Source organism: Cyprinodon tularosa, unplaced genomic scaffold, assembly GCF_016077235.1.
Source record: "Cyprinodon tularosa strain WSP-4 unplaced genomic scaffold, ASM1607723v1 ctg1796, whole genome shotgun sequence".
NCBI classification, from domain to species: domain Eukaryota; kingdom Metazoa; phylum Chordata; class Actinopteri; order Cyprinodontiformes; family Cyprinodontidae; genus Cyprinodon; species Cyprinodon tularosa.
The window spans coordinates 1-15,170 of NW_024038605.1; the positions used below are offsets into that span (position 1 = coordinate 1).

At 44.5% G+C, this 15,170-nt stretch overlaps 1 protein-coding gene across 1 annotated transcript; it reads right to left on the reverse strand.

The window, feature by feature from the left end:
* Positions 1-8,326: 8,326 nt before the first annotated feature.
* Positions 8,327-11,169, reverse strand: LOC119781555 (serine/arginine repetitive matrix protein 1-like). Its single transcript, XM_038282057.1, has 2 exons — positions 10,330-11,169; positions 8,327-8,829 (listed from the first exon to the last, which is right to left on the reverse strand). Exons 1-2 carry the CDS (start codon positions 10,633-10,635, stop codon positions 8,488-8,490), a joined length of 648 nt encoding a protein of 215 aa, XP_038137985.1. The 5' UTR covers positions 10,636-11,169; the 3' UTR covers positions 8,327-8,487.
* Between the last annotated feature and the right edge of the window lie 4,001 nt (positions 11,170-15,170).

A 15,170-nucleotide genomic window follows, 5' to 3' on the forward strand; every position in this document is an offset into this window, starting at 1 on the left:
TGTCTTAATAAAACATTTACAAATGCTATTTTGTGGAAATTGTCTCGTATTTTATATTACAACATACCACATTGTATCTGCTAAAACAAAGCTATCCCATTAAAGCTTTATTGGTTAAAATATTAAAATATTTTTTCTGTTTCAGTGATATATAAAATACAAATTTCCAGTCATACTGTACAGTACCTATATACAGTACATTTTAATAGTACTGTATCATCATATCCAGTACTCATTTTTATTTTTCACAGAACATTTGCAGCTGAAACTATGTTGTTTTTTTTAAAACTATGCATATTTCCTAAAGCACTTTCATAGTGAATTGAGTGATAGAACGTAGAAGACCATACACATTATGTCTTAAAGAACCGAATATTTATTTTCCAACAATGAAAGACAATAACAAACAAATTGCAATAAAAATAACCCAAATTAAATAAATAACTCTGTTAAACAAATTAACATTATCAGCTCTGAAACAGCACTATGTACAAATAAAAAAAACGTGTAAATGCTATTAAACTGAACACACTTTTATTTTTTTAACTCTCTGTGAAACAAATTGAAATATTGTCAGCTCTGAAAAAGCACTATCTATGTACAAGTAAAACAAAAAGTAAAAGGCTATTTAAATGCTATGATAATAAACACACTTATATTTTTTTAACTCTCTATGAAAAAAATTGAAAGATTGTCAGCTCTGAAAAAGCACTAACTATGTACATTTAAAACAAAAAGTCAAATGCTATTTAAATGCTAAAATAATAAACACACTTATATTTTCTTTTTAATTTGCTTTAGCCATTGCTCTTTGGTTAGAGTCTCACTAGACGGGCAGTATATTTGCCCTCTATATTGGCTATGCCCTGTCTCAATAATTCTAAACTGGCCGCATTTTTTGCAGATGTTATGCAGAACTTTGCGGTTCAGTTTTCGGGGTGCTCTCTTAGGAAGAGTGGAGGCTGTTCCTGGAGCTGGAGAAGGGGCCAGAGGAGGGCCCAGTATAGGAGCTGCAACATGGGCCAGAGGAGGGCCCAGAACAGGAGCCGCAGCAGGGGCCAGAGGAGGGCCCAGAATAGGAGCTGCAGCAGGGGCCAGAGGAGGGCCCAGAACAGGAGCCGCAGCAGGGGCCAGAGGAGGGCCCAGAATAGGAGCCGCAGCAGGGGCCAGAGGAGGGCCCAGAACAGGAGCTGCAACAGGGGCCAGAGGAGGGCCCAGAACAGGAGCTGCAACAGGGGCCAGAGGAGGGCCCAGAACAGGAGCTGCAGCAGGGGCCAGAGGAGGGCCCAGAACAGGAGCTGCAGCAGGGGCCAGAGGGCCCAGAACAGGAGCTGCAGCAGGGGCCAGAGGAGGGCCCAGAACAGGAGCTGCAGCAGGGGCCAGAGGGCCCAGAACAGGAGCTGCAGCAGGGGCCAGAGGAGGGCCCTCTTGGTGCCTTGCAGCAAATACCACCTTCTGCTTGTCGAAGTCCATGAGGTTCTCCCACAAAGCAATAATGCTGCTAACCTAAACAGAGAATAATGCAGTTGTACATTAGGACACAGGATTGCTTATGTGATATGAGGAGTGTTCATAGTGCATGTATGCAGCAAGCATACAACACATGTTACTGACCTCCTGGTTGTTCAGGACCAGAGAGGTTTTTTTCCTCAGCTCCACCAGATACTCAGCCAAGCTGTCCACTTTGTCAAGGCCTGGTACACCTGCCTCATCCACACCCTAAGAAAACAGAACCCACATGACAGATATAAGTAAAATGAAATTTTCTTACATTTTTCTTTTATTTATCTACTGTTCTACAGTTTACTATTTATTCAAAACTATGGCATATTGCAAGCTATGGCAGACTAGGTGGAGGTTAAAACCTGTGAAGTGGCAGCAGGCTGGGTGGAGGTGGAAGCAGGCTGAGTGGAAGTGGAAGCAGGCTGAGTGGATGTGGAAGCATGCTGGGTGAAGGTTTCAAGTTGTGAGGTCGCAGAGAGAAGGACACCATCTTGAAGTCCTGGTACCACTAAGTCCAAATCATCCTCATCCATGAAGCCTTCATCTTCCTCCCCTTCAGTTGGATCCACTTCTTCTAGAAGCCCATCAGTCTCCTCTGAGTCAGGCTGTGGTTTTAGAGGCTTGCCCGTTTGACTTAACAGGTAGTCAACACCCAGCAGCTCACCTGTGGGAAATTAATGAACACAGAAAGCAAAACCCTTATTCACTCTTTAAACATATTAGTGACTTAGTGATACAATAGTTTAACAGTTTTTTTCCTTTGCATATATCAAATTAAAATACCTGTGTATTTTGATGGAGGTGTGAAGTTTGGAACGTACATTCACCAGAATTGTAAAAGACAAGACATAGCTGTTATTTTAAACCAGTTTACCTTAGCAGAGTGAAAGCTGCAATTACACGACACAGACCCTCCAAAAAGGGTGGTCTGACCTTGGGCTTGCATGGGGCATTTTTCTATCTGAAACATTACAGCATCATCCTATTAATGACAATTACTCATGCATCTTTTTTTTATTAATTTATTAATTTATTTTATACAGTGGCTTCACTTCACCTTCTGATAAAGATCATACCATTTTTTCTGCCTTGGGGCTGGTCTATTTCCAGCATCTGAAGGCCAAACCCCACTGCTGGCAAATGCCCTGAGCCTTGCCATCCACTCCCCATCTCCCATCCCTTTATGGCTCTTTGGCTTGGTGCTCATCTGAAGACAATATAAAAAAAGAGAAGAATCAAACATAATACAGTATTAATGCACTTTATACAGCTAACAATTGGTATGAGATGAAAGGATTTAAACATTTTTACTGACATTTTAAATTAAAAAGTTACTATATTGTAAACCTTAACCTTTTAAAACTGTCTCAGTTTGCTAACAGAACATGACATCATAATACCATTAATTTATTTAATCCTCAGCATATTATATTTAGCTCATGTGTAATAAAGAGGGAAAATGTGACATCATAATAAAGAGGGAAAATGTGACATAATACCATTAATTTATTCAATCTACAGTATATTATATTTAGCTTATGTGTAATAAAGAGGGAAAATGTGACATCATAATACCATTAATTTACTTAATCTGTGTTATGTTATTCGTAGCTAATGTGAAATAAAGAGGGAATAACGTTGTTTGAATGGAAGGAAACAATAAACGATATAAATGTATACTTACTGTAAGGTTCTTTTTTTCTTGATGAAAAAAGTTGGCCATCGAGAGCTAAATTTTCTAAGATCGGCAACCTTTTTTCTCTCTTTTTTAATTTTCTAAGAAGATCAGAAAGTTGTTCTTTTTTTTCTCTCTCTCTATTTTTTTCTACAAGTTATGCTTCACGTTGATTGGCCGACTTCCATTGTGAGCTCAGACATTGATTGGCTCGTAAATCGTGACGGTGATTGGCCGAGGTCCATTGTGAGCTCGGATGTTGATAGGCTCAAGCATAGTGACGGTGATTGGCCTGTATCCATTGTAAGCTCGGACGTTGATTGGTTCCGTATATCGTGGCGGTGATTGGCGGAGCTCCATTGTGAGCTCGGCCGCCGATAGGCTCGGTCCATTGTGAGCTGATGCGCCATTGGTCCGCTGATGCGCTATTAGCTTTCTAATAGTGTATATGAGAGCTTTCTAATAGTGTATATGAGAGCATTCTAATAGTGTATATGAGAGCGTTCTAATAGTGTATATGAGAGCGTTCTAATAGTGTATATGAGAGCTTTCTAGTAGTGTATATGAGAGCTTTCTAATTGTGTATATGAGAGCTTTCTAATAGTGTATATGAAAGCTTTCTAGTAGTGTATATGAGAGCTTTCTAATTGTGTATATGAGAGCTTTCTAATAGTGTATATGAAAGCTTTCTAGTAGTGTGTATGAAAGGTAAAGCTTTTCAACAGTTTATATGAACAGTTCTCACTACTTTGTATGAGAGCTTTTGAGTAGATTATATAAGAGGTAAATGTTTTCACTAGTTTATGTGAGAGCTTTTTACTAGTGTTTGTGTGAGGTTTTCAGTATATTATATGGAAGAGTGGAATTTAATATGTGTATATGCAAGTTAATTCTGATTTATCGTATTGCCTTAGACAACGCAGCTCCTTTGAAAATGAAAACCGTTAAAAATAGAAAGCTTGCTCCTTGGTTTAATGCAGAGCTGCGTACTTTGAAGCAAAATGCTAGGAAACTGGAGAGAAAATATCGCTCCACAGGCCTGCGAGAGTCCTTCCTAGTCTGGAAAAATGGTTTACTGCTGTATAAGAGGACCCTTTGTAAAGCAAGAGCAGCATACTTCTCCTCATTAATAGAGGAGAATAAGAATAATCCTAGATTTCTTTTTAATACAGTTGCCAAACTCACCCAGAGCCATAGCTCTGTTGAACCGTCCATTCCACCTGCTCTTAGCAGCAATGATTTTATGGGATTCTTTATAAATAAGATTGATCTTATTAAAAATAAGATCATAAGCACTCCTCTATCCGCGATTGTACCTGAGGTAGTCATGGAATCTGAACCGGGTTTAGACTGCTTTGATCCAGTTGAACTCTCTGAATTAGCAAAATTATTGTCTTCATCTAAGCCTTCAACTTGTATGTTAGATCCAGTTCCAACCAGGTTATTTAAGGAGGTATTCCCTTTGATCTCCTCCTCCATTTTAGATGTGATTAATCTATCTCTGTTACAGGGATATGTACCTAAAGCTTTTAAGATTGCTGTAATTAAACCTCTGCTTAAGAAACCGTCTCTTGACCCAGATGACTTGGTCAATTATAGACCTATATCCAATCTTCCTTTCTTATCCAAAATTCTTGAGAGAGTAGTTGCCAAACAAGTTTGCGATCACTTCCACCATAATGAACTTTTTGAAGAGTTTCAGTCTGGCTTTAGAGCTCATCATAGCACTGAAACAGCTCTGGTGAAAGTCACTAATGATATTCTCATGGCCTCAGATAATGGACTTGTATCTGTGCTCGTCCTGTTGGATCTTAGTGCTGCATTTGATACAGTTGACCATAATATTCTTTTAGAAAGACTTGAATATTTTGTTGGAATTAAAGGAACAGCACTAGACTGGTTTAAATCTTATCTATCTGATCGAATTCAGTTTGTTCATGTTAATGATAGATCTTCAACACGCTCAAAGGTTACCTGTGGAGTACCACAGGGATCAGTGCTAGGACCAATTCTCTTTACTTTATACATGCTCCCAATTGGTAGAATTATTAGACAGCATGGGATTAATTTCCACTGTTATGCTGATGATACCCAGCTATATCTGTCTATAAATCCAGATAAAGCTAACCCATTACATAGATTACAGGCATGTCTTGAAGACATAAAAACCTGGATGACTCTTAATTTTCTGCTTCTGAATGCAGACAAAACAGAAGTTATAGTCTTTGGACCAGAGTCTCTGAAAAAGAAACTGATTAGCCAGTCACTTCATTTGGATGGGATTAAACTGATTTCAGATAATAAAGTAAAAAATCTTGGTGTTATTTTTGATCAGGACCTGTCATTTAAATCCCATATCAAAGAGGTTTCTAGAATTTCCTTCTTTCATCTGAGGAACATTGCAAAAATTAGAAATATCCTGTCCAGGGGTGATGCTGAGAAACTAGTCCATGCATTTGTTACTTCAAGGCTGGACTATTGTAATTCTTTACTATCAGGAAGTCCACAAACTGTAGTTAAAAGCCTTCAGCTGATCCAAAATGCTGCAGCCAGAGTTCTAATGAAAATGAAAAAGAGAGATCATATCTCTCCTATCCTGGCTTCTCTTCATTGGCTTCCTGTTAAATCAAGAATAGAATTTAAAATCCTCCTTCTCACATATAAAGCCTTAAATGGCAAAGCTCCATCTTATATCAGAGATCTGATTGTTCCTTATGTTCCTAACAGAGCACTTCGCTCTCAATCTGCAGGTTTACTAGTGGTTCCTAGAATTTCTAAAAGTAGAATGGGAGGCAGATCTTTTAGTTATCAGGCTCCTCTCCTGTGGAACCAACTACCAGTTTTAGTCCGTGAGGCAGGCACCCTGTCTACTTTTAAGGCTAGGCTTAAAACTTTCATTTTTGATAAAGCTTATAGTTAGGGTGGCTCAGGTTATCCTGAGCTATCTCTATAGTTATGCTGCTATAGGCTTAGACTTTTGGAGGACATAGGGACCCCCATTTCATCATTCTGCTTCATTCTCTCTATGTTCTCCTATTCTGCAGAATCTGTTAGTTCAATCTCTAACCTTCTGCTCTCTCTGCTTTTCCTCAGAGTAGCTTTGCCTCGTCTGTTCCTGTTTGGCTGTGACGTCATCCTGGAAAAAAACATCAGCTGTGCTGCTTCTATCAACACCCTTGTTTATAGATGTTGGAGATCGGCCTGTTTTCCAGTGTGGTCCTGTTTCTCTGACCGTGACTGAGTGGATGTGCTCTCTTCGTCCTCTGGCATGGGAGCTGCCTTGGAGCTCGTCTGCCTGGCTGTGTGTTTCCTGGACGGGGCCGCCTTTTACAGCTGCTTTTTGTATCTCTGCTTCTGTCTCCTTGAACCCCAGTCGGCCTCGGCAGATGGCCGCTCACACTGAGCCTGGTTCTGCTGGAGGTTTCTTCCTGTTAAAAGGGAGTTTTTCCTCTCCACTGTCGCTACAAGCATGCTTAGTGTGAGGGATTGTATTTGAGTCAATGAGTCGATGCAATCAACTGGTTTTCCTTAGATAGAAAACTTTGTATCAATTTGACTGTATGATCTGGTTGAACTGTAAAGTGCCTTGAGATGACATGTGTTGTGAATTTGGCGCTATATAAATAAACTGAATTGAATTGAAATTTATGTCCCTGGGGGCACCTCATATTCAGGGCTCATTTTGTTAAAAGAGAACAGCAGCATTTCTTGCTACATTAATACAAATCTTATAAGCACTACATGCACTAAATGCTGTTTATCAATATTTAAAGCATCACTGGCTCTGATGAATGTGGAATTAGGACTTTTTCCACTTTGAAAAGGATTGCATTTAAATTTACCTGCGACTGAGACAGTGTCTGTTTAACCAAATATAGTCTATAATATGTGGATTTATCCTGTGTTTTCTTCTGAAGATAGAGAATTGTGCAGAGGTAAAACCCACTCTTATTTTTTTTTATCTAATATGCTCTCTCTGGATCATGCAAAATAATACATTCAAGGGACGGTAAATACATGTATTATAATTACATGTGCACTGGAACTAGAAGAGGAACTGATACTGAGCATTTAAAATATTAATATTAGAAGTTGTACATCTGGGCTGTTGTTACTCTGTGTAGCGAATTTCATGTATTTTATCTATGGCTGAAACAATTAATCATATTAACAAATTATTTAAATAATCGTGAACTAATTTAGTAATTGATTAATCGTAAACTGGAGTATAGGGCCACTAAAATGTGCCTTTAGCCGACAGAGCGACCCACTTAGAGCAGGAATTATACCAAGATTGTAAAAAATATGTAAACATTTTGCATTTAAGAAGTAAAAAAAAAATAGTTTTTGTCTGTCAATATTCTCCATCCAGAACTCCATCCATCCTTTTTCTTTACACGCTTGTCCCAAGTCGGGTCGCGAGGGGTGCTGGTGCCTATCTCCAGCAGTCAATGGGCGAGAGGCGGGGTCCTTCCAGAACTCCTCCAAAGGAAACATTTAAACGTTTCTGTTTCACCTGGTTTCATTTCATAAAAGATCTTCTTTAAGGAGCCTTTGGCTATCTGATTAAAAGATAAAATAAAAGAAATCCTAATGTTGTTAACTTACATTTCTCAAGTTCCACAAATAAAAAAACTCTCTCCTGCTTCTTTACAGAAGAAGCAGGAAGAAGCAGAAGCTTTCGCCTGTTTTAGCGTAGATAATAAGTTTTTAATTTGGACTAGTTTCGTAGCCCAATATTAATTTATTTTAGCGTCTTTTTTTTTTGCGCTCCAAGCACCCGCGCCACGCGGGCCAACCAAGGACCAGCCAAGTTGGCTGGTCCTTGGTTGGCCCTTGGCTGGTCCTTGGCTGGTCCTTGGTTGGCCCTTGGCTGGTCCTTGACTTGTCCTTGGTTGGTCCTTGGTTGGTCCTTGGCTGGCCCTTGGTTGGTCCTTGGCTGGTCCTTGGCTGGTCCTTGGTTGGTCCTTGGTTGTTCCTTGGCTGGTCCTTGGTTGGTCCTTGGCTGGTCCTTGGTTGGCCCTTGGCTGGTCCTTGGTTGGTCCTTGGTTGGTCCTTGGCTGGTCCTTGGTTGGTCCTTGGTTGGCCCTTGGCTGGTCCTTGGTTGGTCCTTGGCTGGTCCTTGGTTGGTCCTTGGCTGGTCCTTGGCTGGTCCTTGGTTGGTCCTTGGTTGGTCCTTGGCTGGTCCTTGGTTGGTCCTTGGCTGGTCCTTGGCTGGTCCTTGGTTGGTCCTTGGTTGGTCCTTGGCTGGTCCTTGGCTGGTCCATATCTGGTGCAAACCACGCTTTCTATATTTCCTGTTGATTGTATTAAAGTTTGAGGCTGTAACATGAATAAGTCCAGTAGATCTCTGTCTTCCGGTGCGCGGCTGGGTTGGCTTCGCTGCTCTGGCTCTCTGGCGCTCGCCGGGCGGGGCTGCTCTGTCCCTTGTTTTGCCTTGCGGCTGTGTTTGCTGTGGTCGGCGGGATGGAGTGGTTTCGTTGTGTTTTTGGCTGGGGGAATCCGCCTGGGGGCTTGGTTGGTGTTGTTGGTTCGTCCGTATCGGCCTTCCGGTGTTGTTTCTGTCGGGGCCGCTCGGGCCCCGGCGTGCGGGCGGTGCGCTGTCGGTGGGGTTCCCGTTCGGCGGGCTTGTTTGCCTCCTGGGCGGGCAGCAGGGGCGTTGCTAGGCACAAAGCTTTACTGGGGCACTGGCCCCCTAGTGCATATGCCCCTCCTTCCATACATAAATACAGACAAGCACACTGCCCAACCCTGATACATTCCTACCAAAATTACCAGTTGAGATATTAATGAGTATAAGAGCATATTTGTTTTAACAAACATGAACATTTTCAACATTGCAGCTATAAAAAATAAGACATCAACAACTTTAAAAATAAAAAGTTTCCTTATACACATTCTGAAGTAATCATTAATTCCTAGGTTTCCGAGTTTTAGTTCAGGGGAAAGTTTAACTCAACCCGAACTAAGTTTTCCTTTTATTTTTTGAGCATTAAAGTGTACCTCCTATTTTTCATTTTTGCAAAGTGGTCAATCACTTGTGACTCAGCTTAGAAAGTTCTTCCTTTTCAACTGATAAAATAGCAAGATGATGGAGCCTATCTTGTCCCATTGTGCACCTCGGCCAAGTGTGGAGCCTTCTCAACACACTGAATGACCTTTCACAACTCCATCTGTAGACTGGGATTGTGAGGGAGATCTGGATGACCTGCTTTAGTGTTGGGAATATGATGTTATCAAGCAAGTTGAAAACACACTGCATATCCTTGATAACAAGGCTTTCTTTTTTAACCAGGAAAAGCTCAAACCATTTTGAATTAAATGAACGTTTTTTTACTCCAAATTTGCCCCAGGGGATAGTGGGACAACTTCACTTGTTTAGGACCATCATGCTTTCCCCCTAAGTCCCTAATGTCCCCTTCTTGTTTGTGGAAGCTGGTTGTTGCATCCTCATCACCTTCATGGTCCTGTCTCTCCTGTCTTTCACCTGTCTCTTGCCAGTCAGTCTCGCCTCCTCCTCCCTTTCCTACTCCAGCACCTGCATTCTCATTCTCTACAGCAAACATAAAAAAAAACGCAAATTTATAATTATGTAAATATCTATCATATTACTTATAACGTTCCTAATGTAACTGGTTACATTAAATCACTAATTCATTACGGGACCTTACCTCCCTCTCTCTCATCTTGTTTTACTCCTTCCCTGTCTCTGCTTCGTGTGAGGAATTTCCTGCTATCCATCTACAAACCAATGCAGTAATTTTCAGTTAGTAGCCTATAAATCATGTGGTTTCACTGGGAAAATAATAAAATTGACAGGTAAGAAACATTACCAGAACTAAAAATGCGTCGTGGCTGCACAGTGTCCCATCCAACTCAGTTGAGAGCGGCGTGTTAGTTTACCTGCAGTTCATGCAGTGACATGCGGTGACGTGGGGGCGCTAATACATCCTCAATTTGGAGTTACCAACACACTTGCTGCGCATTTGAGTAGAAATATACGTCTCCTTCCGTTGGAAATATCTAAATTGATGCATTAAAAAAATGTAATACTGTTGCAAATATTCATGAGATTTATACTGGGGCACAGCTCATTTATACTGGGGCACGTGCCCCAGTAAATGGGGTCTGGCGACGCCGATGGCGGGCAGGCATGTTGATTTTTCTGGGGAGGAGCGTCTGTGTGGAGGGGTCCTCGCGGTGTGGCGGTGGGTGTTGGACGCTGGCTTGTCTTTGGCCATTCTTCTTAAATGAGGGGGAATTTTTTTTTGTGTGTGTGTTGGAGGGGGGGTGTGAGCGGGGGAATCGGAGCTTGGAATGGAACTTGGGATTTGTGCTTTGCTGTGTTGTGTGGCTTTCTTATTTAGATTGGTGTTGTAGGACCGCGTCGGGGGGGTTGTTTGGGGGCCAGTGTTGGGGTGGGGGTGTTGGTGCCGGCGCTGTGGGTTTTTGGACATTGCCCGGCCCCACTGCTGGGTGGGTCCGGGGGTCTGGGATCCCTGGGGCGTGTTGCCCTCGGGCGGGGGCCCCGGTGGGGTTTCGGGGGCTCGGGTTCTGTGGGGGGTGCTGCTTGGGGTCTGGGCCGGTATGCGCCCGGCTGTCTACCCCTGCTGCCGTGGCCTCTGGTGTGCCGGGGTGCCTCGGGGCCTGTTGGGCTGGGGGGGCATGGACAATAACTGCTATGGCAGATGCTTACCCCTGCAGGGGTTTGCACTCTGTAAGTGGGGGAAGGGGAGGGAGGGGGAGTAGGAAGTAGGAGGGGTGGGGGGTGGTGATAGAGGGAGAGGATTTCAGAAGGGCTTCGGGTCTGGCTCCCTGTCTTGGTCCTGGGCCATGCTGTCCCCTGGTGGGGCGTCGACCGGGATGGGGGCTCTGCGTGTTGCGCGTGGGCTGGCTGGCCGGGGTTGTCCGCCCCCCCTTATTTATTTATTTATTTATTTTTTATTATTATCAGCATTCCTTTTTTATTTTTTTTTTCTATTTATTTATTCATTAATTTACTGTTTTTTTTGTTGTTGTTTTTTTTGGATGGACTGGTTGTGGAACGCTGGACCAGCTCTACACCCTCAGCAGGGTCCTGGAGGGTGCATGGGAGTTCGCCCAACCAGTCTACATGTGCTTTGTGGACTTGGAGAAGGCGTTCGACCGTGTCCCTCGGGGGGCCCTGTGGGGGGTTCTCCGGGAGTACGGGGTGCCAGGCCCTTTGATACGGGCTGTCAGGTCCCTGTATGACCAGTGTCAGAGTCTGGTCCGCATTGCCGGCAGTAAGTCGGGCTCGTTTCCGGTGAGAGTTGGACTCCGCCAGGGCTGCCCTTTGTCACCGATTCTGTTCATTACCTTCATGGACAGAATTTCTAGGCGCAGCCAAGGTGTTGAGGGGATCCGTTTTGGTGGCCTTAGGATTGCGTCTCTGCTTTTTGCAGATGATGTGGTCCTATTGGCTTCATCAGGTCGTGATCTGCAGCTCTCGCTGGATCGGTTCGCAGCCGAGTGTGAAGCGGCCGGGATGGGGATCAGTGCCTCCAAATCCGAGGCCATGGTCTTGAGCCGGAAAAGGGTAGAGTGCCTTCTCCGGGTCAGGGGGGGTGTCCTGCCCCAAGTGGAGGAGTTTAAGTATCTTGGGATCTTGTTCACGAATGAGGGAAGAAGGGAGCGGGAGATCGACAGGCGGATTGGTGCAGCGTCTGCCGTGAAGCGGGCGCTGTACCGGTCCGTCGTGGTGAAGAGAGAGCTGAGTTAAAAAGCGAAGCTCTCGATTTACCGGTCGATCTACGTTCCTACCCTCATCTATGGTCATGAACTCTGGGTCATGACCGAAAGAACAAGATCGTGGATACAAGCGGCCGAAATGGGTTTCCTCCGTAGGGTGGCTGGGCTCTCCCTTAGAGATAGGGTGAGAAGCTCGGTCATCCGGGAGGGACTCGGAGTAGAGCCGCTGCTTCTCCACGTCGAGAGGAGCCAGTTGAGGTGGCTTGGGCATCTGTTTAGGATGCCTCCTGGACGCCTCCCTGGTGAGGTGTTCTGGGCACGTCCCAGCGGGGGAGACCCCGGGGAAGACCCAGGACACGCTGGAGAGACTATGTTTCTCGGCTGGCCTGGGAACGCCTTGGGGTTCCTCCTGAAGAGCTGGAAGAAGTGGCTGGGGAGAGGGAAGTCTGGGCCTCCCTTCTCAAGCTGCTGCCCCGCGACCCGACCCCGGATAAGCGGAGGAAGATGGATGGATGGATGGATGGATGGAGGATGGGGGAGGGTGGTGGTGTCGGACCTGTGCCCAGCTGGCTGGTTGGTCCTGCTGCCAGTCCCTGGCCCTCGGGCTATGGTGGTGAGACTGGTGGGGCCCCCCTCTCCGGAGTGGCTCTCAGGGAACGGGGGTGTCTATTGGAGTCAGCGGGGGAGCTGGCTCCCTGGGAGTGCAGCTAGCACCCCAGTCCTTTGCTCCCCATCCCTGAAATCCTCCCTCTGCCTGCTCCTTCACACTGCCACACATGTAGTTTTTTAGGGAGGGGGTAGTTACTGGAGAGCCCCACCTTCTGACGATGTCCCCCACCCCAATTTTATTTTGCATTTTAGACACTTCCATCTACATCATTTTCACAACACACATCTATGTAGGGTATTTTCTGGGGGGTGGGGGTCAAGGCCACCTGGGGAGGGCTTATTTTATGGGCCTCATCACGGTCGGCCTCCTCCATTGGCCTGGGGGGTGTTTTGGGGGGGTTCCATGGGTGTTTCGCGGCGGATGCGCGTGGGCCCCGGCGGTGGGCGCGGCCGCCTGTGTGTTTTTCGGGGGTGGTGCGGTCACGTTGGGTGTTGCGGCCGGTCGCCGGGGCTTGGTGCCGGGGGCGGTGCCGTTTCGGTCGGTGCCGTGGGGGGGGCAGTGTTCTTTGCCCGGCCCTACTTAAGGGTGGCCGGCTGCCGCCGGAGCCTGCGGACTCGCCTCCGCGGCTCCCCGGGGCGCCGGCATGGCGGTGGCTGGGGGGCCTCTTGGGGGCTGTCTCTCCTCCTCCCTTGGTGGGGGTCCGATTTCCGGGGCTGGCCCCTCCTTGGTGCCTTCGCTCTTGGGGTCCCTTTGGGCGCCTGGGGCTTTGGGTCTCCTAGCGCTGGACTCAGTGCTCTGGGGGGGGCGCCTCTTCGGCTCTCCACAACCACTATTGAGCATTTTTCTGTGGATAAACTTTAAATGCACAAGTTCACCCTCACAAACAATTACAGGTGCTAGGCTTCAGCAGAGGCGCACCTTGTCAACAGGCAAACCAAGCAACTGCTTGGAGCCCCGAGCCGCTGGGGGGCCCCTGAGAGACAGCTACTGTACACCCGGTAGATAAACAGCAACAGGCGAGCATGAAGTGGCAACGCTATAGTGACTGAAGAGATGCACAACTGCATATAAAAATTCCGATTGGATTGAATGTTGATTGACATTGGCTTTGCCCAGTCAAAATCCAGCCCAGCCCAGCCCAGGTGGATAACTTCCCTTAATGAAAATGAACGGAGCCTAGCGAATGGGTGACGTTGTAGGCCTATCGTTCAGTAAATTGGAAAGCAATTAAGTAACTAAGCTGAAGGAAAATGAAGAGCAGCTATCCATCTGGTAGCAAGAAGAAGAAGAAGAAAAAAGAAGAAGCAAAAAGAAAGAAAGACAATGGTAAGTGGAGTAGATAATGATTTAAGCATAACATTAACAGTAAATGACTGCTGTCATTGAAATTATGCTACTTTGTCTTCTAACGGGGAGACAGCAGCTATAGCGTTAAGTGAATGCTATGATAGCAATGAATAATGAAAGCTATGCCCAAGGAGAACAATTAAACATTTTTAACAAAATCTTTCATATTTCTCTTAAGGATCATTGCTTAAATTTATAACTAAACAGACAGATAAAGTGCCCCTACCAAATGCTGATGATGAAAACCATAAGTCCAGTGTTCCACTTGAATTGTTAACTGTAACTGTTTAATTGCTAATTCAAAAGATTATTTATGGCACAATCTTTTTTGTCATATTATAGTTCCAGCAAAACCCACCTCCAGTGGGATAGCGGCCACTCAACCTATTGGTTGTCATGAAGAGCAGGAAGAGACACAAGAGGCACATTGAGCACCCATTCCAAGTTATGATACTGATGACTGTAAGTTCAATACATTTTACCTCAATCGATAACATGTGACATGCTCTGAAAAGATTATTTAGGATAATATACTCTGTTAGCATGGTAGCATATGAAGTCGGGCGCGCAGCAACAAATTTGAGCGCAAAGTGAGCTTTTAAACATCACGAGCAGCCGGAACTCTGCAGAGCGCGCGTTTATCATGATAAGAGTTTATCACAGAGCTTTCCATGTATATCCATGTATATACAGTATTATTCATTATTCAGAGCTTATTATAACACTTCAGTTTGTTGATCGGTGTAATTACTGATTAATAAAAAAATTATTTTGAACTATTTGATTTAACAGTAGATGTTACACAATGTCCCTTTAAATGTTCAAGTTAAGCAGAAAGTAGTCAAACAAACAGAGGTATTCTTGTGTTCATTCTTCCATGATAAATAAGTCACTTTGATTCATGCAGCTCTTTTATTTCTTTCTCAAATAAAAGAATAAACATTATTTTCTGTTTTGCATTACATGCAGGAGGACAACCGGTGTGACTTCAACAAACATATCCTGAAGATTGTTGCTCTCCATGGTGCTGATGAGGATCCCGTTAATGTCTCCATCCTTGTTGAAGGCCAGGAGATTTTACCACCATGCCACAGTACTGCAAAAGCCTGCTCGCTGCTCATGGGACTGATATATCCGCTGAACTTGGCAGACCCTCTCCCTTTGCACTACACTTTTGAAGTGTTCCAAAAACTTTTCCTGGAGTTGGATGGATTCAAACTATCAGCAAAAGTAAACAACTTGAAGTTAAAGTTGATTTCATCTTAGAGGAGGCAAATGTGGCATCAAATGCCAAGAATTAGAAGTGGGTTCCAGTTAATGTTAGTG